Source organism: Manis javanica, chromosome 8 (assembly GCF_040802235.1).
Source record: "Manis javanica isolate MJ-LG chromosome 8, MJ_LKY, whole genome shotgun sequence".
NCBI lineage: Eukaryota > Metazoa > Chordata > Mammalia > Pholidota > Manidae > Manis > Manis javanica.
In genome coordinates this window covers 60,993,287-61,019,364 of record NC_133163.1, presented here as the reverse complement: position 1 = coordinate 61,019,364, position 26,078 = coordinate 60,993,287, and the positions used below count along the sequence as shown (strand labels likewise).

Below are 26,078 nucleotides of genomic sequence, written 5' to 3'. Positions count from 1 at the left end.
TCTGAGTGCAATGAGATGCTACTATCTCATTAGATATTACTTAATTTATCTTTTTAAAAGATCCCTCCAGCTACTGCTTCTGTTTGAGAAAGTCTTGGTGGGAATTTAAAGGTTTCCAAGGCATTTTGAATGATGAGTAGCTTTTGAGCTTGAGAGTAAAAGGTCCCAGCCATAGGTTCATCTGAGAAAAATCAAAATCAGGTATAAATTTGCCCAAAAAAATATTGTGATAGATGAGTAAGAAGTGATGAGCAATTAGACTTAAATCAGGTTACCATGATCTTAATAATGATGGTATTTTAAAAACAGAGTCATTGATCTTAATATTTAATTATTTAGGGTATACTGAATAGTGTGTTAGACATCGCAGACAAATGTAGAATTCCCAAAGCTGGCCCACTGTGAGTTTTAAATGAGACCATATATGTAAAATTAAAATAGAAAGGAATGGGATAGATTAATATTTTTTTAAATACGACACAAAAAGCACTGCCATTAAGGAAACAATGATAAATTGGACTTCATTCAAAATAAGAACTTACATTCATCAAAAGACAATATTAAGAAAATGAAATATTACAGCACCTCTGAGACTGGCTAGTTAAAAGGACTGGCAGTCCCACTCAAAGGAAGCAGGTAGAGAGCAGCTGAAACTCCCATACCTTGCTGATGGGAATGTAAATTGGTATGACCACTTTGGGAAACTGTATGCAGCATCTCCTAAATCCAAACATTCATACCTATGGAGAAATTCTATTCCAGAAATGAGTTATGTATGTCAATTATCTCACCACACCCAGAAAATAATGAAAAGAAACAAAAACAAATATATTTAGACCCATCAGAAAACATGTGCAAGAATATCAATAGCAACAGTAGTGGAATGGTTAAATAAATTGTGGTATATTTGTATAACAGAATATAGCAGTAAAAAATAATGAAATACATGCAACAACAGGATGAATCTCATAAACCTAATGTTACATGAAATGAGCCAGACAAAAAGTTCAAAAACATGCAGTATGGATCTTAATAAAGGTTGGTAAGTGACTACTTTTGGCAAGGCAAGTTACCTTGGGAGGGAACACTACAGAATGTTCTGGGTTTGTTCTGTATATTGTTCTTTACATTTTGCCAAGCTAAATACTTTAGATTTCTGCACTTTATGTAATTTAAAATATAGCTAACAATGAAAATGTTAGTAATAATTTTTTAAATGTAAAGAACATAAACAGATTTGCCTTTCTTTACATTTTTTGTTTTGTTTTTAGTTTCTTTCTTGGCTCTTCAAAGTAGACAAAGAGGGTGGACTGAAGGAAACTGGGACTTGGAATAGGAGGAATACAGAAAGTGTGAAAAGGCCTAGAAAAGATTAAAAAAAATGGGCAAGAGACAGCAGTCTTTAGGCATATAGATTTGTAGGAAGAACTGAGAGGTAATGCAATGAATGTTAAATGAGTAACAAAGTGTAAATCGTGCAGAAAGATACTCTTTTGCATTTTGCAAATGTGGCACTATACACCATTCTTATTTTGTATATAGTAAGCGATTGACCACAGTTGGCCATCACACTTTCCTCTTCAGAATTAATTTGAATCCTGAAATGGTTTCTTTTGGTATGCTAAGTGTCCCTGTGTCATGTCTGTCTTATTTCTGTGTGACACCTTCTTCAAAGTGAGATCGCTGCAGAGGCTTTTGGTTACTTTAACAAAAAAAGATAAATTTATAATCACTTCAGTTTGAACAGTTTTAAATTCCAAAGGGCTAAAGTTCCCTGACTAGCTTTTTGCAGCTTTAAGAATTATATGACTTACTTTCACATTATCAATCCATATTATATAGTTGGGTTGTTTTATTCAAGTCTCCCATCGACATTTCTTTTGTATGCATATACTGAAATGACTTTATTTAATAAAAAAAGAACATCCCCTGTGTGGATTTTAAATTTCCCTTATTAAATATTTATATTTTCAAAATGTCTTTATTTAATTGAGTGAGGTGCTTGGTGCCATTTCAAAATAACCTCAGGTGGTAGGTGTAATGACATATCAAAGATTTGACCTTTAGCATTTTAGGATTCTATTTGTCTGCATTTTCTTCTGCATTCATTTAGTCTTAATTTATATGCTACTTATCTGTGTGACTTAATCAGTGGGTGTATTTGGCATAAGATTCATTAACAAAAAGAAAATATACCCAAATATATATTATTCTGTGCAGTCTGACTAGTGACTTTAACTGCATTTATATCTGTGGATAAGTCTGATTGTTATTTGTACAGACCTCATTCATTCTCATTAAGTGTCCAGCCGAATAGACCCTGGATCTACTAAACTGATGCCATTCTCTTACTTTTGAGTTCTTTGCAGTCAGCTTATTATATTCTTTTATTTACCAAGATACTTTATTTTCTAATTCTCTGCTATTCCTTTTAAAGAAAATAGAACATAATATTTACACTGATATAATTAAATTAACATCTTGCAGCATCTTTTTGTATGTTTTGGTAGTGTAGGTAATCATTTGTCTGTGTAGCTTTCATCCTGGAAGCAGAGAAATGAGATAATTATCAAATATAATACTGTGTTAAAAATTATTTTCACTTACCCATTTAAGTACGTCTTCAGTGATTTTTAGAAATGGATATTTCTAACTGGAGATTTTTATTAAATAGATTATTGGTCAGTCAGCCTATATACTTATGTGTAAATTATTTATATTTTGCCAGTTTACACAAATCTTTATCCCAAGAAGAAAATCTGAAGGATCAGTTTAATCATACCCTTAGTACCTATGAAGAAGCTTTAAAAAACAGAGAGAACATCGTTTCCATCACTCAACAACAGAATGAGGAACTGGCTGCCCAACTGCAGCGAGCTCTGACAGACCGGGCAAACGTAGAACTGGAGCTTCAGGAAGCCATGGAGGCCTCCCACGCAGCCAATGAGAGAGTTCGAAAGTAAGTAAACCGATCGTGCAGTGTTTCGAAAGCATGAAACACAGCAAAACAAAAACACTTTTGTTGTCACCTAAATAATGAATTCGTTTTTATGCTGTTAATAGTTTAAGACAAAAGTAGATTTTGAGCCAAATGAACTTTTTTTAGATTGCCTGTCATAATCATATTTGGGGTCAAAAAGTCATTTATTTGGGCATCCTATTTACTGTCTGGGGCAAACCATGTTTACTCTAATAACTGATTTTCATCAGTGAAAGGAAGCCATACTATTAAACTCATTTCATAGGTAACAAGTTGTTAGCAAGGGGAAGAAGCAATCAAGTAACCAACTTTACTCATTTAGCTACACAATAATCCTGCTTGAGTTGAGAATCTGCAACCTTGGAATCTGGGCACATAGAATATGGTATACAGTGAAGTTAATTTTCATGTATTGTTTCATGTATTGTTCTTCCGAAGTATTCAATACAGCTTTTCATAGTGCATAATTACATTTATTTTCCAAGATCTTTGCATTTTTATTAAAATTTAAATAAAACTGCATAATCAATCTTTATGATAGCAAAATGTTAACAAATAATTTATCAGACAAAGAAGTCACTTGTTAATTTATGGGACTTGAACACTGTTGCAGAATTTTCTAAGACAGCTTTAAAGTAATAGAATTTGTCACTTTAACTGAGCCCTTCTTTATGTATTAACAGCATTACATCATTCACATACCTAATCGCTTTCAATTTTGAAGACATAACTTTTTCTGTAACAAATTTTTTTCAGTTTTGCAATATGAAGAAAGCTAACTTAAAGGTTTCTTCTCACTGCTTTTTATTTGAAAATAAGTCATCTCAACCATTCCCCAACATCCCTGAAATTATATTTTGGTTAATAGCCCAAGGTCAGGTAAATCTGTAGTCAAGACTGTTTTAAAACAGATTAGAAATTACACATATTAATTTTTACTCTTGATGTACCTTGAAACTTGTGGTTTATGATATTATATTTTTTGTAAATTTAAAGATTAAGTTTACATTCATTCAGAGACTGTATGCAATTATTCACAATGTACATTAACATTCTAAGAACACCAAGATATTTAGGTAGAGCTCATTCCAGTGTAAATTACAAATCAGTAACTTTTGACAACCAGGGTCTGATTTAGCTCTGTTGGCTTAAGTCTACAGATAATTACAAATTTCAAAGGATTTTTACACATAATCCTTTAATTTCTGTACATGACTAAGATTTCCTAAAACAGTGTTTCCCAAAGACCAATTAGATTTCTCAAAAAACCTTTGGAAATGCTGTCAACCTTTATTTTTTAGATCTCATCAACTGTCATTGTCATCTTGTAAAAGAAAGTAAAAATAACATCATCTCAGATAATACTTTAAACTGAATGAGTTTAACCATTTGAAAAACTTGCTCTATTGTCCTTATACTTCACCTTTAACCAGAGATAGATCAAAACTTCTTAATGGAAAGGTACCAAACTACAGAGTTTAAATGCAACAATTAATGTCATTTACAATAGTAAGATTTTAATTTAAATGTTAAATCTTTTATTCTGCTTTCCAGCTATAAGACCTGGATAAAGTATATCAAGCTTTCCTTTTCATATTCAACCTACTGTATTTCATTTTTAATTGCCCTCCATTGGGCAGTGTATCTTAATTGCAGTAAATATGGACATCAGCCTGTTTTACTTGGTTTAGGAAGATAACCTTCTAGGAAACCAGCTTATAAGACTTTGTTAGGTGGTATTAGTATTCTCCACATAATCTGAAATTGCTATTATTAGCAGTTATTTTTGAAGGTCCCATGTAAAATATGTCAGTATTCCAGGCAGTAATTACAATTTAAACTAAAAAAGGTTCACATTTCCCCTTTGCCCTTCGCAATGAAATTTCTTAAGTAACTGATCTAAATTCACAATCTTTAAGCTTTTAGTGCCCATTTACTCCTCTGCTACTCAATATACTATGGCTAGCTCTTATACTGAAATTGTTCTTAAGATTACCAATAATTTCATAACTATTATATTTAAAGGCCCATTCCTAATTATATTTTATTATAAAACTAATATATGATCATGGTGAAAAATAAGTAAAGATCCTCACCTATCTTCAGCAATATAGCATAATGGCTCCTCAGGCTGTGGATTCAAAATGCAGAGGTATATGAACTTAGGCATTTTATTTTAAAGCACTGTTCTTATGTCGATAGTAATACTCCTACCTCATAATGTTGTAAGAATAATATGAGATAAAACATGTAATGCTTTTAGAACAACGCATGTTGCATAGTCCCTCTTTATCTTGTTATTCCACTCCACAATGCAATATCCTTCTTCAGAAGAGCTCTGCTTTTTCAAGACTAAATGCCTTTATATATGTCCGTCCCTCTACTTGGAGCCTTTTGCCTTTTTCTACCATGAGAAATGTATTCATCCTATGAGATTCAGTTCAGCATAGAGGGTAGAAAGTAGACTTTTTAGTCAAGTCAGACAGAACCGTTTGAACCCCTGCTTTCCTTTTTATTACCTGTGAGATTTGGGGCAAATTACTTAACCCCTGGAAGCAACAGTTCCAAGTTTAAAAAATTCAAACAATAATTCTGGCCTCATAGGCAGGGTTGATAGGAATAACTGGCTAGCATGTAAAATGCCTACTTCAGTGCCAGTTAAATTTAATCATAAGCATTTGATACATTATTAGTTTCATCATATTCATCAAACTAGAAAGACTAGTTCAATTGCCTCTTCTCTGGAAAAACTTCTCCAACTTCCTAAAAAGTTAAATCACTCTCTTCTGTGTGTTGTCATAATACTTTTATTAAAAATTACTCCCCTAAAAATAAAGCCCTCTTCATTCTCTTGTATTTCTTGTCTCTTAGTGATCTTTGGCAGTTTCAGCCCTGTCGTTGTTCCCTCACTCTTTCTTACCTTTCACATTCACTTTGCCTCAGTTCCCATTTATCTACTGCCTGTGTATCTCCTGATTCCCTCCACCCCATCTTCACTTGTTAATTGTGTTAATTCAGGCTCTTGTCATCCCTCATCTAAACTGTTGAAATACTCATAAAACTAGTTTACCTGCCTCTAGTTTCCTCAAGTTTATCTTCCTCACTGCCAACAGAGCTAATTTTTCTAAAACATAAATCAGATTATATTACTTCCTATTTGAAATCTTTCAGTGGCCCTCCATCCCCCACTACAAGTTAAAACAACTGAGCATGACAGATGAAGCCTATTACTGGCCTTCTCCCATTTTTCTAGTATCATTTCTTCACACAACCGCTACCGCTCTACGGTTATCTGCACATGCTAATTCTTCTTCTTAGAATGTTATCCTTCCTTTTAGTATCTGGCTAAATTATTGTTATTCCTTAAAATCTGGTCTAAATATTGCCCCTGTGAGACTTCTTTATTTTTCGTTCATCATTCTCATAGTACTTAGTCCATACCTCTATTAGAGATCTTAATCATCTAGGTATTATAATTGTTCTGTGTCTATTTCCTGTCTACTCTACTCCCTGCAAAATTACCCGTCATTGAGCTTTCCCAAAACATGGACAGTGTTCTATTCATCTTTGTTTCTCCATCTCCAAACACCCACAAAGATGCCTGCTGTATGGTAGGTACTCCACAAATGCATATAAACAAATGAACTAGAACAATTTAATAGTTTGATGGAATTACAGAATAAAGTAAAAGCAGGTCAGGTCAGGAATACACAGGAAAATTTCAGGTGTGCTCTGATCCATTTTAGGCCCAGATAAAAATTTTTTACCCCAATCTAGTCCCCAAAGCCCACCAGTTTCATAGAAAAGTATGACCTTCGTGGCTAGTCCTGCCTACCTTCACTCACTGACCGGGCTGCTCCAATTGCTTTCCTCAGAATTATGATCTCTTACTTCCTAGTGATTAACTTTTCTAACCTCCCTTGTTCTAACCACCAACTTCCATCAAGTTTAATTATATCAGACCTGAAATCTTCAGAGATAGCAGAGAGAGACCATATAATATTTCTAATAATTGTAGAATTTTAAATTTGTATTTTATTTTCCTTCCGAGTCAAAAGAACTTCTTAAATTTTTTAACCTATTCCTGGAAAGGAAAGTTGTGCAGAATTACCATCCATAAACTAGCCAATATCTATAGGCAGATAATCACTTATAGGGTAAAATGTAATGAATGCCAGGCCTTATTGCCCAAAAATAACTTCATAAAGCCTAAAGTTTCACCAGCAGATATCTATTCCCTCTGGTTAAGCATTACTTTCCTTACACAGTTCTCTTTAAAATAAATAAATGTTTGTGGAAGAAGAGCACATTGTGATTTAGCCTTTAGATTGCTCCGTTGCTGATCTTGGATGCACTTGGTTGGAGTTACGTGGAGGTAGAGGGAATTAAAGAACAGGTTAAGAGCACAGAAACTTTGAAAGAAAACTTCTCTTAATAATTGTGCCAAAGACCATCCATAATCCTCATTTACTAAAGAGAAAACTGACTTGCCAATCTATTAGATGATGTTTTTGTCATAGGGGACTTAAAACTTTATAGTTCTTTATGCTGTATTTTATTTTCCATCTGTCTTCCTATCTGCAGATATGTTTTTGTGTCCTAGAACAAAAGCTTTCCAAAGGATTTTTAAATGTATTTTATTGTACTTAATGTGTCTAAGCTACACATACTTGAAATAAAAGTTTACAACCAAGCTTATAACATTAGAAGCTCTCTCAAAGATCTAGGTTTATAGTGAGGTAACTTTTGTTACATATCATCTTTACTATGGGCCAGATTTAACACTGATATGATTCAAATTCCCTCATAAATTATAGTCGTATATAGATTGCACAAAGATAATAAGGAAAAAATTGTAAACTTTTAAACATATCTTCAAGAAAAAAGTGTAGCAACTATTTAGACTCTCCTTGCTGTAACTTGCTTTAAAAAACTATCAGTTATTTAAAACATGAACACATTCTAAAGATTTTTAATTGCATAATTAAAATATCAAAGTTCAGTATAAAACATTTCCTTTTGAAATATAGGGCATCCTGAGTCTTTTGAGTAATATATTGACAGAAAGAAAAAAAAACATGTAAAGCTAACAAAAAGTCTTTCCTGCCTTCTTGGACAAATACTGATTTCTATGAAGAAGTTGAGGTTACAAAGAAGTTGTGAATTCTCAGCCCGGTTTCCCTGATGATGAGTAAGAACTGTCTGTAGTTCTGTTCGAGGTGTCAAGGGAGTCACCATAGCATCACACAAGGGTTCTTAGCGCAGAGCAAACATACTTTCCACAAACTCAGCTGCTTAATCTGTTTGCAGGTTGAATTATAAAACAGGGTAGATGACTCTGGGTGCTGGGAAGGGGAACAGAACATTTCCACAGTTTCTTGATTTAAACAGGAAAAAAAAAATGCCTGCTATTCTTTGTTTTTTTTAAGCCTACAATTTTCACCAAAGACTTCACTGAACTTTTTAGTTTTGTTGCTGTAATTACATTGCCTTTTCATTAAAATTACTCTGTTTCTTGCCAACTTTATATCTGTAATATTTTTCCTAAAATTCTTGGTTGGACTATAAATTGCAAGACAATATTAGACATGTCTGAACACTTTGTAAATACTTCTTGATTGAATCAAAGAAGAATTGCCATGAATTCTCAACCCAGCATAAGGTTTAAATCATTTATTTAATATAATGTTGAAAGTTCACTTTGATTTATTAGTCTTAATAAATGGGAGAATTTAAAACTTTTCTGGCAATTGCTTTTCAAAATGTATTTAGTGGTTGAGACTTCAAAGCTCTGTGACGTGTGATACAAATACTCAGGAAATAATAAATCAAATAGTTAATTGCATAAAAATTATTACAAATGAACTCCCCAATCAGCTTTAGAAGGTACCTTCTAAATCTAGAACTAATTAGATATAGCTTTATCATCACTTACATAGGGAAGATGATCTCAGGTGACTCCTCAGCAATCACTGTCAGTTGTCTAACATCTAACATGCTTAGTTTATATTCTTGAACACATGAAATGGTTTTTAGGAACTTTATATTCTGGATTTGTAGATCAAAACACATGTTTTTAAGTTACATATGTATTTAACTTACGAAATGAAAGTGTTACACTCTATCAAAAGTATGTATTTTATTGAAAAAGTAATTCCATGTATATTCATATAATGGGTCACCTTTTTCATCCACTGAGTACATAAAGTAGGTTTCATTAGAGCTACTTTTATTATATACAGAGATTTATTATAAACCTACAATGTTTGATAGATATATAATTATATTCTTATTTTATAAAAACTAAAGAATTTGGACTTACACCTTTGGGCTTTCACTTTGACATGGGAAAGAGACATAGCTTTACTTTAAAATTGGAGCCATACCCAGAATTTGAGGAATTCCAATGAAGTGGAAAGTGAAGGATGCAGGCTAAACAAGGGATTCATTCTCTAAACCTAAAAATCTGTACTTTCTCTGATAAGTTCCCTTTTGTAGTTAATTTTATGGAATGTCATAAAGAGAATGAGAGTAGGAACTGAAAAATTTAATCATAACATGGCTTCTTATATTTGATCTGCTTCTTCACTTCAGAACCTTAACTTCCAATAGGGGAGCTCGAATTGGGCCAGTATACATTTCTGCCTACTAAGCACAGTAGAGAGGAATGAGAGAAAAAGAATAAAAGAATAAATAAATTTGTGAGATCCAAACTGTTTTGGTCTAAGACTACGTAAAACACAGGAATTTTTGTTGTTTTTCATTAGTCCCAGTGGTATAGTAATTAAAGTCAGCAATAAAGTTCCCATTATTTTAAGGAAATTATAGGATCCACTAACAATGATCATGTACATTTTAACTAGAACTTGCAAGCTAAAAAAATAAAAGCAAAAGTTGTTATACATCAAAGACATTTGAATGTGATTTTTCACACATAAATGAAATGTATGTTCCTTAGAGTGGCCATATGATCTAAGTATCCTTTTTTTTTGGTTCTGTTCTTAACCCCAGTTACAAGCCGTCTTACTGTTTTACCCTTGACAGGCAACACTGCTCCTGGGTACTTCTGTCAAAAAAAGGAGAACTCATCCATCTTACCTAGAAACAGTTTTAGAATTGATAAAAATAAGATATAGGAAGTGATTTGAACTTCCCAGGAAAAGTAACTTAATATGCTAACCACTAGTGTGCTTTAGAATACTTTTATAGTAGCAAAGGGGAAAAGGAAGCTATTATACAAATTAGCTTTTTAGAAGTTTTCATCATTCCTGCTTGGATGTTACTCAGTTATCCTTGATAATTCACGTAGAACTTCCTCCTCTGCTTTTGGTTCTTAAGTACATAGAACATTGAATATAATATAAGATAGAAAATTTCTACATTTTTACATGAATCAGAGTTTGGGTTTCTTCCAATAAATCTTTGAAATACTCATCTAAAATCTGTTCTACACTTCCTTACTAGGTATAGATTTTTATTCCCAAAATATTATTTGAAAACAAGTAAGCTGAACCAAGAACAAGTAGAAATACATATTTCACTTGGATTCTTAGATGCCGTATTTGATTATCTCTCCCCACTAAGTCAGGGACTTAAACCATGTGCACATTTTGTCCTCAATAAATACAAGATGAAAGGATCTTTTGGTTATAACTTTGTCTGATGGTGAAATCATAACGATCGTCCATACATAGCTTCATTCTTGATTATTTACATTTAAAGAGAAAATAATCATTCTGCAGCATCTAGTGTATAGTAGCAGGCTGAAGTGCACCTTCTTTCTTCCATATACTGTCATATATTCTTGGACAATTCATCAGAAAGGTTTTCTTCAGTTAGTAGCCCAAGTATAAAGAAGAAAATAAGATATGCTACTGTGGGTTACTTCATTAGTTATTTCTGTAGAAAGACTGACTAAAAGTCAAATATAAAACTCCAAAAAAAATTATACAGCAAATCTGGAACTTAGTAAACTTACTTATTTTAATTTTTTAATTGCTTTGGCATTTATACCATTCAAATTAATAGTCCTTGGAGCATCATCATCATTTGATTTTTTTCCTATGCTACATACAACAATATCCTAAAAGCATATGAAAGCATATGTTATTTTTTATGTTATCATTTGTCTTTTGACAAGCTATATAATGGTAAGAATGACATATAAGCATTTCAAATCTTGAGACATCTTCTTTCTTAAATTAAACTAATGTGCCTTCTGAGCTTTGTGTATTTCATGTCAGTCTTCCAAGAAGTTCCCTACTAACTGCCTGGAGGGCCTAATCTTTCCCAGAATGATGGGAGTAGCACAGTTCAAGAACAAGAATAAATCTCTGTATAATCACACCACAATGTGAGGTGACCCAAAGACAGAGAACTGACCAGATACACATATGGGTTTTAGGAAGACTTTCTGATGCTCTTTTTTAACACAGCTGTGAGAAGAATGTGGCTAAGACCCAATAGTCATTCTTGAGTAGAGCTGCCAAAGGAAACCATGAGGAGAAGAGAATTTAACACATGGGTGTAAGAGAGTACGGCTTCATTGATGCGATCTGAGGGGAATTCCTAATGACTGGAAGAATCAAACTTGGCAATGAAAACACAAAGCTCTTTTCATCAATTCAAACGCAGACTCTAAAGCTGCAGATGGTCACCTCCAGCCTTGTCTATTCAGTGTGAGGTTTTATAAAATGGCACTTTGGTGAATACTAATGGATCAAAACAAAGATTTAATAACGTAAAGATGTGGTGTTCATTTTTAAATGAGTATACAGGTCAATGTCTCAGAAAAGGATAAAAAGAGTACCTTTTATATGTGGGTCTAAAGTCTTTTTGTTATTTTTCAACTTCAAAGATAAATGACATCTTTAACTTGCAGATTCTATTTTATGGAAAACAGTTTATATTATGAAAAAGAGACCAAAATCAGGGTTTATATTTATACTCACTGATTTTATTGCTTCTGCTTGAGGACTCTCAATTTATAATTTTTGTTAATGTCATCCTTTAATATTGAAGCTCATTTGATAGGATAAATATATATTGCCTTTCTCGGGGGTGAATCAATCTAATCAAAAATTGAGTCCAAAATATTTTTACTTGGAATGAAACATTTTCCTTACCTTTTCAGAGAATACAAAGAGACACTGTTTAGTAAAGGAGGCCTTTGAACTTTAATGTAGTCTTCAAATTACATTTTTGTTAGTTTGCATTTGATTTTCTAAGATTTTGAAAATTCATAGTACTTGCTTGTATATTAAAAGGTAATTGATGGTATTCAACTTGTTAACTTGTGCTTACATAACCGAATCTTATTTTAAATTAAAATATGGTCTATTTTCCAGAATAAATTTTATTATTAAACTTGATTAACACTGTAAAATTTTTGAGTGAAACCCAAATTTACTTTGCTTAAAATATGAACTTACATAAGCTTTTGCTTAAATAAGCTTAACATATGGACTTAAATAACTTATTAATAGCTTTGTGTTTCTACTATTTGTGAAGTAAACATAATGAGTAAGTCAGTATTCCTTATACTTTTATCTAGTAAGTGACTCTAACATCTAGTAAATTAAAGAGCTAGAATTAAAAGTTAAAGGGGAGGCAACTTAGTATCTCATAGAAATACAGTAAACTAACAGGACTCTTGACTGTCATTGACTGGGTATGTAAAAGTCATTAAATTTTGTTTCTTCTCAGTTTCCTCATCTGGAAGGTGAGGCTGATATACTTGCCCTGATTCAAAACATGGCTCTGAGGATCAAATAAGATTCATGTGCGTAAAATTACTTTAAAAAGTATAATGCATTCTATAAATGCAACCTGTTGACTGAAGAACATCTTCTACTTATAAATATGCATTTTAAATAAAAGTTTATAACCATCTCTTTGGAAACAGAAATAGTAAGTGAAAAAAATTAGTATTTTTGCCTTAGACACATAAAGTAAGTACCATTTAACTTTGGGAAAAAATACTCTTCACATAGATCTTGGAACCTGGAAATAAAGAGGATTCTATGCACTCTCAAAAATGAGCAGTGAGAATGCAAATGGTAAAAAAAAAAATGCTGTGGAGGAGGAGTTGATGCTATTTCACAAAATTACATATTCATTAACTCCTTGCATAAGGAAGATCATTTCTAGGAATCCTTCCTGAACATATACCTCCATGAATATGAAATAACATAAGGATTACAGTACTATTTTAATAGCAAATAGAAACAACCCAAATAGAAGCATAGTTTAATAACTATGGCATATTCACATCGTGGAATACAATGCAACCATTAAAAAAAAGTGAGGAAGAGATCTATAAACCAATACTGAGTGATCTCAGGACATATTGCTTATTGGAACAAATCAAGTACTTGTAATATGCTGCCTTCTGTGTGAAAAATAAGAATAAAAGAAATAGGAAGGATGAACTACAAACTAATGAAAATGGTTACCTTTGAAGATAGAAGGGAAAGAGATGCAGGCATAGGATGTGCAACTTTCTGATTATGTTTTTTGTATAATTTTGACTTTTGAACCATATTTAGTTATGTTTTAAATATTCAGAAATTAAAATCAATATAAAAGATAAAAAGCAAACTCTGAAAATGAATACAAATAGAAACAAATGCATGTAGCTGTAAATCAAATTGATAAGTACTTATAGAAAGAAAATAAAGTGTCTTTTGATCATCACGCTCTGACTATACTTCCTTAGTGGCATATATTCTAAGGGCAGAAAGAAATGTAAAAAATCTTCAGCTTTGCTCAGTAGATTCATACTGAGTTATACTATTGGTTATTAAAATTTTGAAACTATGTATATTGGTGTATTGGGCAAATATGTAAATAAGTATTATTAGGAGCCAAGATTGTCACTGTAAAATAAATGACACTAAGAAAAAGAAACTAATATGAACTGTGAATTGAAAATATCTATATGAACTCATACTTTTAAAATATGTATTTTTTTTTTAGCTCTATCCACTGCAAAGGCTTTAGAAACAATGGGCATGCCTAACATCCAGATTTTGTTTCTAAATGCATTTTCCACTAAATGGTACTAAAGCTCCTAGGTCTGGAGCAGGGAAAGTACAGTAAGTCTAAAATATCTTTTTGTGCCAAAAATCAAGAAAGTACTCAAAGAGTAATAGAGTCATGTTGACAGGACACAGGAGCCGGCTTGACAATGTCCCCGCTGACCAAATTTGGGATAATTTATGCATCGAAAAAAGGACTGAACTTGATTATAATTTTTAGCTTTTAGAATCTATCAAGGTACTAAAAAAAGCCCTTTTGTGCAGAAGAATAGCAGTTAATAAATGTAGATACAATGATAGAACTAGAAAATCGCCACCTTACAACTCCAGCATGCTTAATCCAAGCACAAACCATCCATCAGCCATACAATGTGTTAAAAGAAGCTATTTGGCACTAGATTCGGTCAGCTGAGTTTGGGAAAACTTTCTTAGCGTACACCAAGGAGTTTAGAGCTTAAAAATCAGAGAGAGCTTAGACCTGGGGATTTAGGATGTCAAGTACCTTCGAACAATATTTAAGTATTTATTATTAAAATTTACTTTAGAAATTTATCTTACTCAAATTCTGTGCTTATGTAAATGATAGCAGATAGACCTAAACCATTCAACCTTTTATCAAAATTCATCTTTTAAAGGAACTCACTACAATGCAAAGAAGTTTTGCCTTAGAGACTTTATCAGTATTAGAGTAGGTACTAATCCTTTCTTTACTTAAATTTGGTATTTTGTTTATCATGATAAATGTTTGTGTTAATTTTGATTTTTTTAAATATTGCATTGAAGTATTATTTATCTTGATTCGTGAGACTTTTTTTCCACACCTCCTTAAATTTTTCACCGGAATTGAGAGCCTCATTCACCTCACACCCTACTTCTGTCCCTGAATACTCTGTAAAAGATGAAAAGGACACTGCTGGAGGGAAAACAGAAACAAGAACACTCCTAGTTTAACCTCATTCGAAAAATAATAATGATAACTTAAAAAGTTACTCTAGCTTGTATGACTTCTGTTGAAAGGTGTCTCATGTTCAGAAGTGAGAGTGGTATAAGAGAACTGAACAACTGTGGTTCTTCCCACCCTGTGGAATTTAGCCAGTGCTTTAATTATCTACTGTCTAGGAAGCCTAACACTGTCTAAGTTTCTATTTCTTGCTTCATGGTCTTTATCTGTACCATTTCTGTAAACTGTTGTTTTGTCTTAGTTTCAGTCATCTGTATAGATGCGTCATCATATCTATCAACATTTGGGTCCTCTTGGGAGTCAAGACCCTAAATGTTGATTTCAATTTGAGAATGTGTGGGTTTTTTGAATCATAGATAAATCAGATCAAGAAAATTACTGTGACAATTCCAGCTTAATAAGATGAATATTACATTTATTTTGTAGACCTCTAACTTAGTCTGAAATGTGAAAGTACATTGATATATTATCCCTACTAGTCTCCCAAAGGATGTTGCCAGTCTTTTGAATTAAACTTAAATAAGGTTGATTTGTATTCCCTGTTAATCAAAATTTGAAATGTTGACATTAGAAAATTTCATTCACTGCTAATTATATATGACTTTTATGAAAGTTAGGAAGGAAAGAATCCTACATTTTAAAGTTTAGTATCAGCCTAAAGCCCTATGAAAACAACAGTGAGTAGCTTAATAAGCCATCTTAATAAGATATCTTAATAAAACTAACCAGTTATTCTAGCTTGCTGCATTTCATTTGGCAGTATAAAAATCAGTGATTCACTTCCTCCATCATTAACTGAAACCTTTCTGGGTTTAAAATGATCAAAAACTACAGCAATGTTACAGCAACATTTCCCAACTTTTCTCAACTCTTAGATACTTTTAATAGCAATTTTGGTAGAGTTTTAAGCATTTTTTTGCATTAGTATAAGATAAAGAAGTTAATTTTGCATTGATTGTTTTATAAATTTTACTTAGGTAAAATCTTTAATATTCATATATGTTTTATTTCAGCTATATAAGAAAAAGCATAATTTACTGTTTTATAATGGTGTATTAAGCTTATATATATTAATACTTATAAAATAGATAAAAATTTGATAACATGTTATGACATTGAATAACTGCTTGTGAGATGGTATTTAGAATTCTTAACATTTTACTTTTAAAATGAAATCATAGAGGTTTCAGCTTCCATTTGCTGGACACAAGTAACACAATACAGGTGTTTTGGTCTTCATATATGTAAAAGTTAAGTAAGTATTAATATTCTAATATTTTCTCTCTTTAACTGTGTTTTTTACGTAGCAACTACTAAATAAACACTGTAAGAACTTAGATCAAATGAACACAATTCAGAGCACTGGTAAAGAAAATCTTGAGGTGAATTCAGAGATTTGTATGCCCCTGATTAATTTTGTATTTTAACATCAATGTACTTACTGCTTCCTCTAAGTATTCAGTGGTCCATTAGGGGTGGAAGTCAAACAATTTACAACTGAGAAAGAAAAAAAGTATACTCAAAAACAACACATTGACCAGCTATGTTCAGCTGAGTGATAAATCAACTGAGGGATTGAATCATGAACATGTTGTGCTGATCTTTGCTTAACCTCCACTTTGCTCTTTCATATGCACTCAGAAGGTCTCAAACTAGTCCACTTTAAAGGGCTGGATAAATAAGTAAGGACAAAATATGTAGTAATAATTTAATGCTTTGGCTTCATAAATAGAACTCAGATCAGAAATTACCACCTTTGGCTGCGTGATCCACTGTGAATTTTTAAATTACAAATAAAAAATTATGTTTTAGAGAATTTCATTATATAGTTCTGCATACCCTTTTTATGTCTGTAAGTTTTAACATGTTCTGTATTGTTTAAAAAAACATTTAATTCCTCAAAAACATATTTTAAAATACTTTTCATTATTTATTAACCAACCCCCCAACAAATGCATTAAAGTCAAATAAATCACTTGAATTAGTTACCTTGGGATATAAGTTATTGAAAGAAGGAATCATTTGCTGTAAAAAGTACATGTTACAGTGTATTAAATAAATGTTAATGGTTTCTTTCCGTACTTTCAAATAAAAGGACATTTTTCAAAAAAAGCAATTTAATAGTTTATTACAGAATACTTGACTGTATGCTTTCAAATACTAAGTAAATATTTTCATCATGAGCAAAGTATAGAGCTCTAAGACTTGATTTGCTTGTGTTAGTGGACTTACTAAATATTAGTTTTTGCTAGTCCCATTTATAACATCTATCTTTTCTTATGCCAACACTCCGATTTTGCTCTGAAATATTCTACAACTTGCTGTTATATGATAGTAGCCCCACAGCTAGTGTTTCCAGTTTACTGAGTATGGTTAGTGTTCTCGAACTAATAAATCAACAATAACACCTTTTCCTATCTCTGTGAGTTATAAGCAAGCTATAAGTGAATACATGAATCCAGAAAAATCTATGTTGTGATTATATTGACTGAAAACATTTGACTTTCATAGAATACATCATTTATTGTGTGGTATTAATTCACAGCAGTATTGCTCATAATTTTTTGAATAATAAATCCAGTGACTAGTGAAACAAAAATGTTTATATCCTAGGAATACATTTGAAGTAATTATTCTGAGAAGCTACATGTTAGTGGTACCTTCGAGCAAATTAATACATACAAAATCATATTTCTTGTTTAGGGAATGAAACTGGAACGTGTTAATAAAATTTTTATCTTTAGTAATTGAATTTTATATTGGTTTCATATGTTTTCTATATTATAGTAGATAGCAAAAGTAAATCAAAACTTTTAAATAACGTTTAAGTAACAATTTAAACATAAACCCTACTTTGATTAAGTCTGTTTAGAAGATAATAAGATGAATGCATTGAAGAATTTACTTTAGCAATCATGTTACGCTACTCATTTTTAATAATTCTTACTCAATGCCATGTTTCATTGTTCATTAAAATTAAATCAAATAGTTGACCCATCTGGCAACCTAATTATTTAATGAGACTGTACTTCCATGATAAAATATAGCTTTGATACTGTTTTCCTGATAGATTTTATCACTTTCATAAATAGCACTGTTGACTACTAGAAAGTGGTTGTATTTATTGTTAGCTGATGTAAATATCCTAATTAGTTACTGTAAAGTGGAGTATAAACCATTACAGTTGGGTTGATAGACAAAGTAAATAGATGAGTTATAATAGCAATACCAAATATAAATATTGCACTTTTTTTCAGATCTCAAAAATGAATATATTTCATTCCAAATTTAAAAAGATGGAAGAAAAAATTACTAATGGATAAAAGGCCATGATTTAAATATTTTCCCAGTTATTATTCATGTCTCTTTTCTAAAAATATTTTTTTAAATATATACTATGTTTCAGACACTGGTGAATAAAAACCAAGCTCTACCTTGAGCTCTTGAAGCAAACTTTCTTTCAGGAGAGACACGTATTAAGTAGTCACACAAGTAAATACATAATTACAAATTGTATTTAATGCAATGACCAAAGTTCTTAAGAGTTGTAAGAGAATATAAGAGCTATAAGGGAGATCTAATTTAGATTTGTGTTAGGGGAGGAGGGTGGACCAGAAGTATAAATAGGAATTAGTCTGAGAGGAGGGGAGGACACTCCATGGGGAAGCTAAATCAAAGAACTTAGCATACTGAAGAAACACAAGGAGGGTCTTGCAGCCAGAAAGCAGCTTGGAACATAAGAGGAGGGTGGAATAGTATGCATAGTCAGATCTTAAAGAACCTTGGAAAACTTGGTAAGGCTTTTTTGTCTGTTAGTTTCCATTTATTAATTTTATCTTACAAACAGTGGAAGGTATTGATAGATTTTAATCAGAGACCATGTTCTGATTTGCATTTTTCAATGATAACTCTGACTGCTGTGTGGAGATAAATTGAGATGGAAGAAGAGTAGGAGTAGAGAGACTCATTAGGAAGGAATCACACTGGTAAGAAATTGTAGTGACTTGGACCAGGGGAGTGTCATTGGAGATAGAAGTAGTAGACTTGAGGTCTACATGGCATTCAGGCAGAAGGCTTCTTTGGGTGGTATGCAGGGTCTCAGGGAGAACTCCCAAGTAATTGTCTTGAGCAACCTGATACATTGAAATACCATTTATTGGGATTGGGAAGACTAAAGGAAGAACAGAGGCAAAATGGAAAGACATTTGAACAAGTTTAACTTAAGTAGTTATGTGAGATATCCAAGTAGATATCTTTATAGATATCTTAGTTTCTCAAAACTTAGACTTATAACAGATAATCCTTCAAATTGTTAATAGATCTATTTAAGAAAATATTTGGGATTGATATTACTTACATTTATTGTCAAACATTCTAATGAAAAAAAAGCTTGCAGCTGTCTTGCATGGTAACCTTACCATTAGTCTATTTGAGAAGTCTGGATAACATCCTATAATGTTTGATTTTCACAATACAAGGAATGACCTAAGAGCACTAGTTAGAAAATTTTTCCTTGCAATAGAACTGATCATTTTTATCCAAAAGTTTTCACTGACCCATCTTGCCAAGAATCAGTTTAGGTTTCAAAACTGTCATTCATACATATGTGGCAATATTTTTTATCACAACTCTTCTTTGCTGTATGCATTTCCTGCTAATAATGAACTTGTATTATATTAAAAGGTACAGTGGATACATATTAACCAGACAAGTATATAATTTGAAAAACATGATTTTGTATTACGTTTTGTTTCAGGACAAAAGATACTTTCCTTTTAAGATTTATAAAAGTATCTGTTGCTATGTAACAAATTACCCCAAAACTTAGTGGCTTAAAATAACAATTACTCTTTCACAGTTTCTAAGGGTCAGGAACCTCAGTGAGTTTAGTTGGGTCCTCTGGCTCTGGGTCTTTCACAAGGCTGCAGTCATCACAAGGCCTGACTGGGAAGGATCTACTTTTCAGACAACTCATACAGTTGTTGTCAAGATTCAGTTCTTATAAGCTGCCAGACTAAGACCTCAGTTCCTCTCGCATTCAAGGCCTCATCCCCTTCTTTGCTTCCTTACTGTGTGGGCCTCTTCTTAGAGCATCTCACAGCATGACAGCTGGCTTCATTAGAATGAACAGCGAGAGTGCAAGAGAAAGAGAGAGAGAGAGTAAGCTAGCAGAATGAAAGTCACAGCCTTTTGTTACCTAATCACAGAAGGAATATCCCACCATTTTTGCCATATTCTGTTCATTAGAAGAAAGCCACTAGGTCCAGTCCACACCAATGGGGAGGAGATTACACAGTGGTGTTAATACCATGAGGCAGGAAATCACTGGGAGTCATACAGAAGCTGCCTCCCACCAAGTTTTTAGTAAATTACTTTTAGTGGGCCTATGGTAGCTAAAAATTGGTGGTCTGTAGGGCATTCAGGTAATCGTAATGCTTTATGAGCAGTGATAGTTGTGGGAAAATGCACAACTACAATCTGACCTCAGGATACAATCACAATTCTCTGAAAATCTGCAAGATCCTGTCTAAAGAACCCTAAGGTACAAGCAAGGTCAAAACTTCTCAGGAAACCAAAGCCTGAGCCAAATAAGTACCAAGTATCATGCGTATTCAGAAACTGATAGATCATGAACAGGGCAATTAGCAGGATCTGTGGTGCTCTCAGTTCTGCCCAGCTTCGTACTTAAAAATGTCAGTCTTAAAACTCAAAGTGCTGCTAACTAGTGTAAGAAACAAAGAAGGAGGAATAAGACTTTTTACCTTTCAAATCAAGATTCATACAGAATCTTGAGTCAAGATTTAAGCCAGCCTTGTTAGTAAAAATGAGAAAACAAAATAATGATGGAGGCGGGGGCCAGAGGGAATGCTCGGCCCTGGTAAATGTAGAAAAAGCCAGTCAATGTTATTTGAATGTATGAAGTGTTGCAATTTTATTGCCACTGCAGATCTGTTTGTTGTTGATGTGGATGCTGCTAGTGATGATAGCGATAGTTTTTTTAAAAATTCAATAACAATGGAAATTCAGCAAAATTTTAAGTTATCTAATGCATTAAACACTGAAGCTTATTTTAGAAGGACAAATAATTATGATTATTAACATCAAAGATTGCCAAAAATTAAGTTGGAATAATAATAAGCATGATTATTGCCACAACAAAAATATCAGTGAATGAACCACCGTTAAGATGTTTTGATAAAATAAGACTAAAAAGAGCTTTAAATAATGAAAAGACAAAAGTTGAATTAGAGTAGTGCCTACATTTTCCCATGTACCTCAGATTATCTGAAGGCACTTAGAAAATTCTTTGAAACGTTATTTCTTCTGTTCTCCAATTCCAGTATTGTTTTAATCACGTATGTACTGTTCACCACTCATTGAGGTAGGCATTAGATGTCTACCAGTGGGAATCACTATTAAATAAAATTAAGGAAAGCAGCATCTGCCATCACTGAGTTTATAATCTAGGAAGGGAAAGATCTCACTTATTCCTTTACGATAGTATATTGATCCTCCCTCGGTGATAGGGAGTATCAGTGGAAAAAAATAGAGAATATTCCTAATGGCTTTTATGCCATAGTATTTCTCAGAGATTATGGCATATCAAAGTTATTTAGGTTTTACAGACAGAAGTATCACAAAAGTGATAAATATTTTTAAATAGGATTTTTAATAACTTTATGAAATATCAGCCTCTCCTTTATGTCAAGCCTCTGGTTAGGGCAGTTGTATATATGCTGCTTTATAATGCTAGGTGATGTAGTAACTTCATGGACTAGGCTGAACTTATGGCTTTGCCCGTCATGAATAAGAATTTATACTGATGTGCCCAAGAAAAGTAAAGGCACTATCTTGATAGTGCAAAAAATATATATATTAACATTGAAATTTCAGTCTCTAAAATAGTAACTTACTTGCAGACTTTCAAAACTCTAAGCACTAGTTGTTAATTTCAAGTCAATACAAATTATTGTAAAATTATAATTTGAATCTTTAAAAATTACTCAATATGTATATCTTTTACAGACTAGAGTATAAGTTCTGTAAAAAAAGAATTAGGTGTGCTTATTTGGGTTTTTTAAAATTTGCTGTTACAAACAATGCTACAGTGAACAGTCTTCCGTAAACATATTTTTGTATAGTTTTTTCAATAAATCTATAGGGTAAATTGCTAGAAATGAAAAATTTAATTTTCAAAAAACGTGTGCCTTTTTAATTCTAAGTATTGCCGATTGTTCTTTTAAAAAGTTATATCAACAACTAATAATCTGTGATAATGCTTATTTCCCCAAGGTTCACCCCTATTTAACAATATCAAAAATTGTAACCTTCCAATATGAAGGATGAAAAATTACCTCATTTCTATGTGCATTACTTCAATTATTAATAAAGTACAGCACTTTTTAATATTTTATTTGCAATATATTTTTCTTTTTGTATGAATTTCAATTCATGACCTTTTCTCATTTTTGTATTAGATTGTTGATCAATAGTTACTGATTTGTAAGTATTCTTTGGATAATACCTAAATTAGCTTTTTATTATACATGGTATGAACATTTTTCCCTGTTTAAAGCTTTGTTCACATTATTTTTGCTTTTAGAGTGTCAACTTTATTTGTTACATTGTGGTATTTTGCGATATGGCAGCTTGGCTTCTCTGGAATTGCTAATTTGAGGTTTATTATTGTTACTTATTATTACCTGCCTAGAAAGAGCACTAGCACTGTTCATAAACGTGATCTTTGTGTACTTTTTTTTCTCCTTTAAGTGAAGGTTATTAATTAGTAGTCCAGTGGTTAATAGTTTTTATACCTTGATACTATTTCAGGTTAGTTTATCTTAGCAAATAAGCTGTTTAGTCATAGTTCTTCAGCCATAAATCTCCTCTTCCAAAGCAAATATCCTGCAAGGATAGAACAAACAGGATCAAAACACAATGAGATGTCTGAACTCTTTAATGCTGGATTGACCTGACTACGGTGTGGGAGATGAAAAGAACATACCTGAGGTAGCCTTGACTGTATGAGGAAATCTGTCTTTTTCAATTGACATAAATTTGCCAAATATTATAAATATTTAGTTAGCAAAATATTATGGCCCTGATTTATGTTGAAAAACAGTGAAATAAATATTTCTGCCATCTTTTTGTACCTTATTTCCCCATTGATTTTCTGGAAAATGAAGATGTTTTTATGAAGAAGTAAAGTTCTAAAACCTCCATAACACATATACTGAATATAAATACAATATAACCACATGTAACTTTTAAGCTCTCTGTTAGCTTCATAGGATCCCCAAACCTGTGGAGAGTTTAGCAAAACATAAGTGGAAAGAAAAAGCAAGAGGTGGCATACTTCTCTTTTAAATGCCTTTTTGTTTTCTTTTTTTTAATTGAACCATCATTGATACACAATCTTTTTTTTCTATTAAGGCATCATTTATATGAGCAACATTGTGGTTACTAGGTTCCCCCCATTATCAAGGCCCAACCACGTACACCATTACAGTCACTGTTAATCAGCATACTGAGAGTAAGATGTTATAGAGTCACTACTTGTCTTCTCTGTGCTATACTACCTTCCCTATGCCCCCCCTACAATATGTGTGCTAATCATAATGCCCTTTAATCCCCTCACACCTCCCTTTCCACCCACCCTCCCCAGTCCCTTTCCCTTTGGTAACTGTTAGTCCATTCTTGGGTTCTGCGAGTCTGCTGCTGTTTTGTTCCTTCAGTTTTTGCTTTGTTGTTACACTCCACAGATGAGTGATATCATTTGGTATTTGTCTTTCTCCACCTGGCTTATTTCACTTAGTATAATACCCTCTAGCTCCATCCATGTTGTTGCAAATGGTAGGATTTGTTTTCTTATGGCTGAATAATATTCCATTGTGTATATGTATCACATCTTTATCCATTCATCTACTGATGGACACTTAGGTTGCTTCCATTTCTTGGCTACTGTAAATAGTGCTGCAACAAACATAGGGCTGCATCTGTCTTTCTCAAACTGGAGTGCTGCATTCTTAGGGTAAATTCCTAGAAGTGGAATTCCTGGGTCAAATGGTATTTCTTTGTTAAGTGTTTTGAGGAACCTCCAGACTGCTTTCCACAACGACTGAACTAATTTACATTCCCACCAGCAGTGTAGGAGGGTTCCCCTTCCTCCACACCCCCGCCAGCGTTTGTTGTTTGTCTTTTGAATCGTGGCCATCCTAACTGGTGTGAGATGATATCTCATTGCAGTTTTAATTTGCATTTCTCTGATGATTAGCTATGTGGAGCATCTTTTCATGTGTCTGTTGGCCATCTGAATTTCTTCTTTGGAGAAGTGTCTGTTCAGATCCTCTGCCCATTTTTAATTGGCTCGTTTGCTTTTTGTTTGTTGAGGTATGTGAGTTCTTTATATAATTTGGATGTCAACCCCTTATCTAATATGTCATTTATGAATATATTCTCCCATACTGTAGGATGCCTTTTTGTTCTACTGATGGTATCCTTTGCTGATAGTATCCTTCGCTATACAGAAGCTTTTTAGTTTGATATAGTCCCACTTGTTAATTTTTGCTTTTGTTTCCCTTGCCCAGGGAGATATGTTCATGAAAAAGTTGCTCATGTTTATAGTCAAGAGACTTTTGTCTATGTTTTCTTCTAAGAGTTTTATGGCTTCATGACTTACATTCAGGTCTTTGATACATTTTGAGATTAGTTTTGTGTATGGAGTTAGGCAGTAATCTAGTTTCATTCTCTTACATGTAGCTGTCCAGTTTTGCCAACACCAGTTGTTGAAGAGGCTGTCATTTCCCCATTGTATATCCATGGCTCCTTTATCATATATTAATTGACTATATATGCTTGGGTTAATATCTGGACTCTGTAGTCTATTCCATTGGTCTATGGGTGTGTTCTTGTGCCAGTACCAAATTCTCTTGATTACTGTGGCTTTGTAGTAGAGCTTGAAGTTGGGGAGCATAATCCTCCCTGCTTTATTCTTCCTTCTCAGATTGCCTTGACTCTTTGGGGTCTTTTGTGGTTCTTTATGAATTTTAGAAGTGTTTGTTCCAGTTCGTTGAAGGATGTTGTCAGCATTTTGATAGGGATTACATTGAATCTGTAGATTGCTTTAGGCAGGATGGCCATTTTGACAATATTTATTCTTCCTACCCAAGAGCATGGGATGAATTTCCTTGTTTATTAATCTCCTCTTTAATTTCTCGCAAGAGTGTCTTAGAGTTCTCAGCATACAGGTCTTTCACTTCCTTGGTTAGGTTTATTTCTAGGTATTGTATTATTTTTATGCAATGTGAATAGAATTGTTTTCCTGATTTCTCTTTCTGTTAGTTTATCATTAGTGTATAGGAATGCCACAGATTTCTGTGTTTTAATTTTGTATCCTACAACTTTGCTGAATTCAGGTATTAGTTCTAGTAGTTTTAGAGTGGATTCTTTAGGGTGTTTTATGTACAATATCATGTCATCTACAAACAGGCACTGTTTAACTTCTTCCTTACTAATCTGGATGCCTTTTATTTCTTTGTGTTGTCTGATTGCCATGGCTAGGACCTACAGTACTATGTTGAATAGAAGTAAGGAGAGTGGGCATCTTTGTCTTGTGCCCAATCTTAGAGGAAAAGCTTTCAGCTTTTCATTGTGAGTATGGTGTTGGCTGCGGGTTTGTCATATATGGCCTTTATTATGTTGAGATACTTGCCCTCTGTACACATTTTGGTGAGTGTTTTTATCATGAATGGGTGTTGAATTTTTTTCAAATCCTCTTTCAGCGTCTATGGAGATGATTGTGTGATTTTTGTCCTTTTTATTGATACAGTGGATGATGTTGATGGATTTTCAAATGTTGTACCATTCTTGCATCCCTGGGATGAATCCCACCGGATCATGGTGTATGATCGTCTTGATGTATTTTTGAATTTGGTTTGCTAATATTTGGTTGAGTATTTTTGCCTCTATGTTCATCAGGGATATATTGTCTAGTTTTTTTGTGTGGTGTCTTTGCCTGGTTTTGGTATTAGAGTGATGGTGGCTTCATAGAATGAGTTTGGAAGTATTCCCACCTCTTCTATTTTTTAAGGAAAACCTT

At 32.9% G+C, this 26,078-nt stretch overlaps 1 protein-coding gene across 16 annotated transcripts in view; it reads left to right on the top strand.

Annotated features, from left to right (window-relative positions):
• Positions 1 to 26,078, top strand: part of MIPOL1 (mirror-image polydactyly 1) — a 321,127-nt gene that overhangs the window by 264,996 nt on the left and 30,053 nt on the right. For 12 of the 16 annotated variants that reach the window (XR_012120546.1, XM_073211329.1, XM_073211331.1 and 9 more), the window contains one exon: positions 2,729 to 2,959. The exons of 2 other annotated variants lie outside the window; for them this stretch is intronic. Coding sequence is in view for 13 of the 14 variants with exons in the window: in XM_073211329.1 (XP_073067430.1) it covers positions 2,729 to 2,959 (231 nt within the window). In the remaining variant the exon portion in view is untranslated. Of the gene's footprint in view, positions 1 to 2,728; positions 2,964 to 12,685; positions 22,334 to 26,078 lie in introns of those variants that run through there. 2 more of the 16 variants (XM_073211326.1, XM_037025505.2) reach the window with 2 other exon arrangements.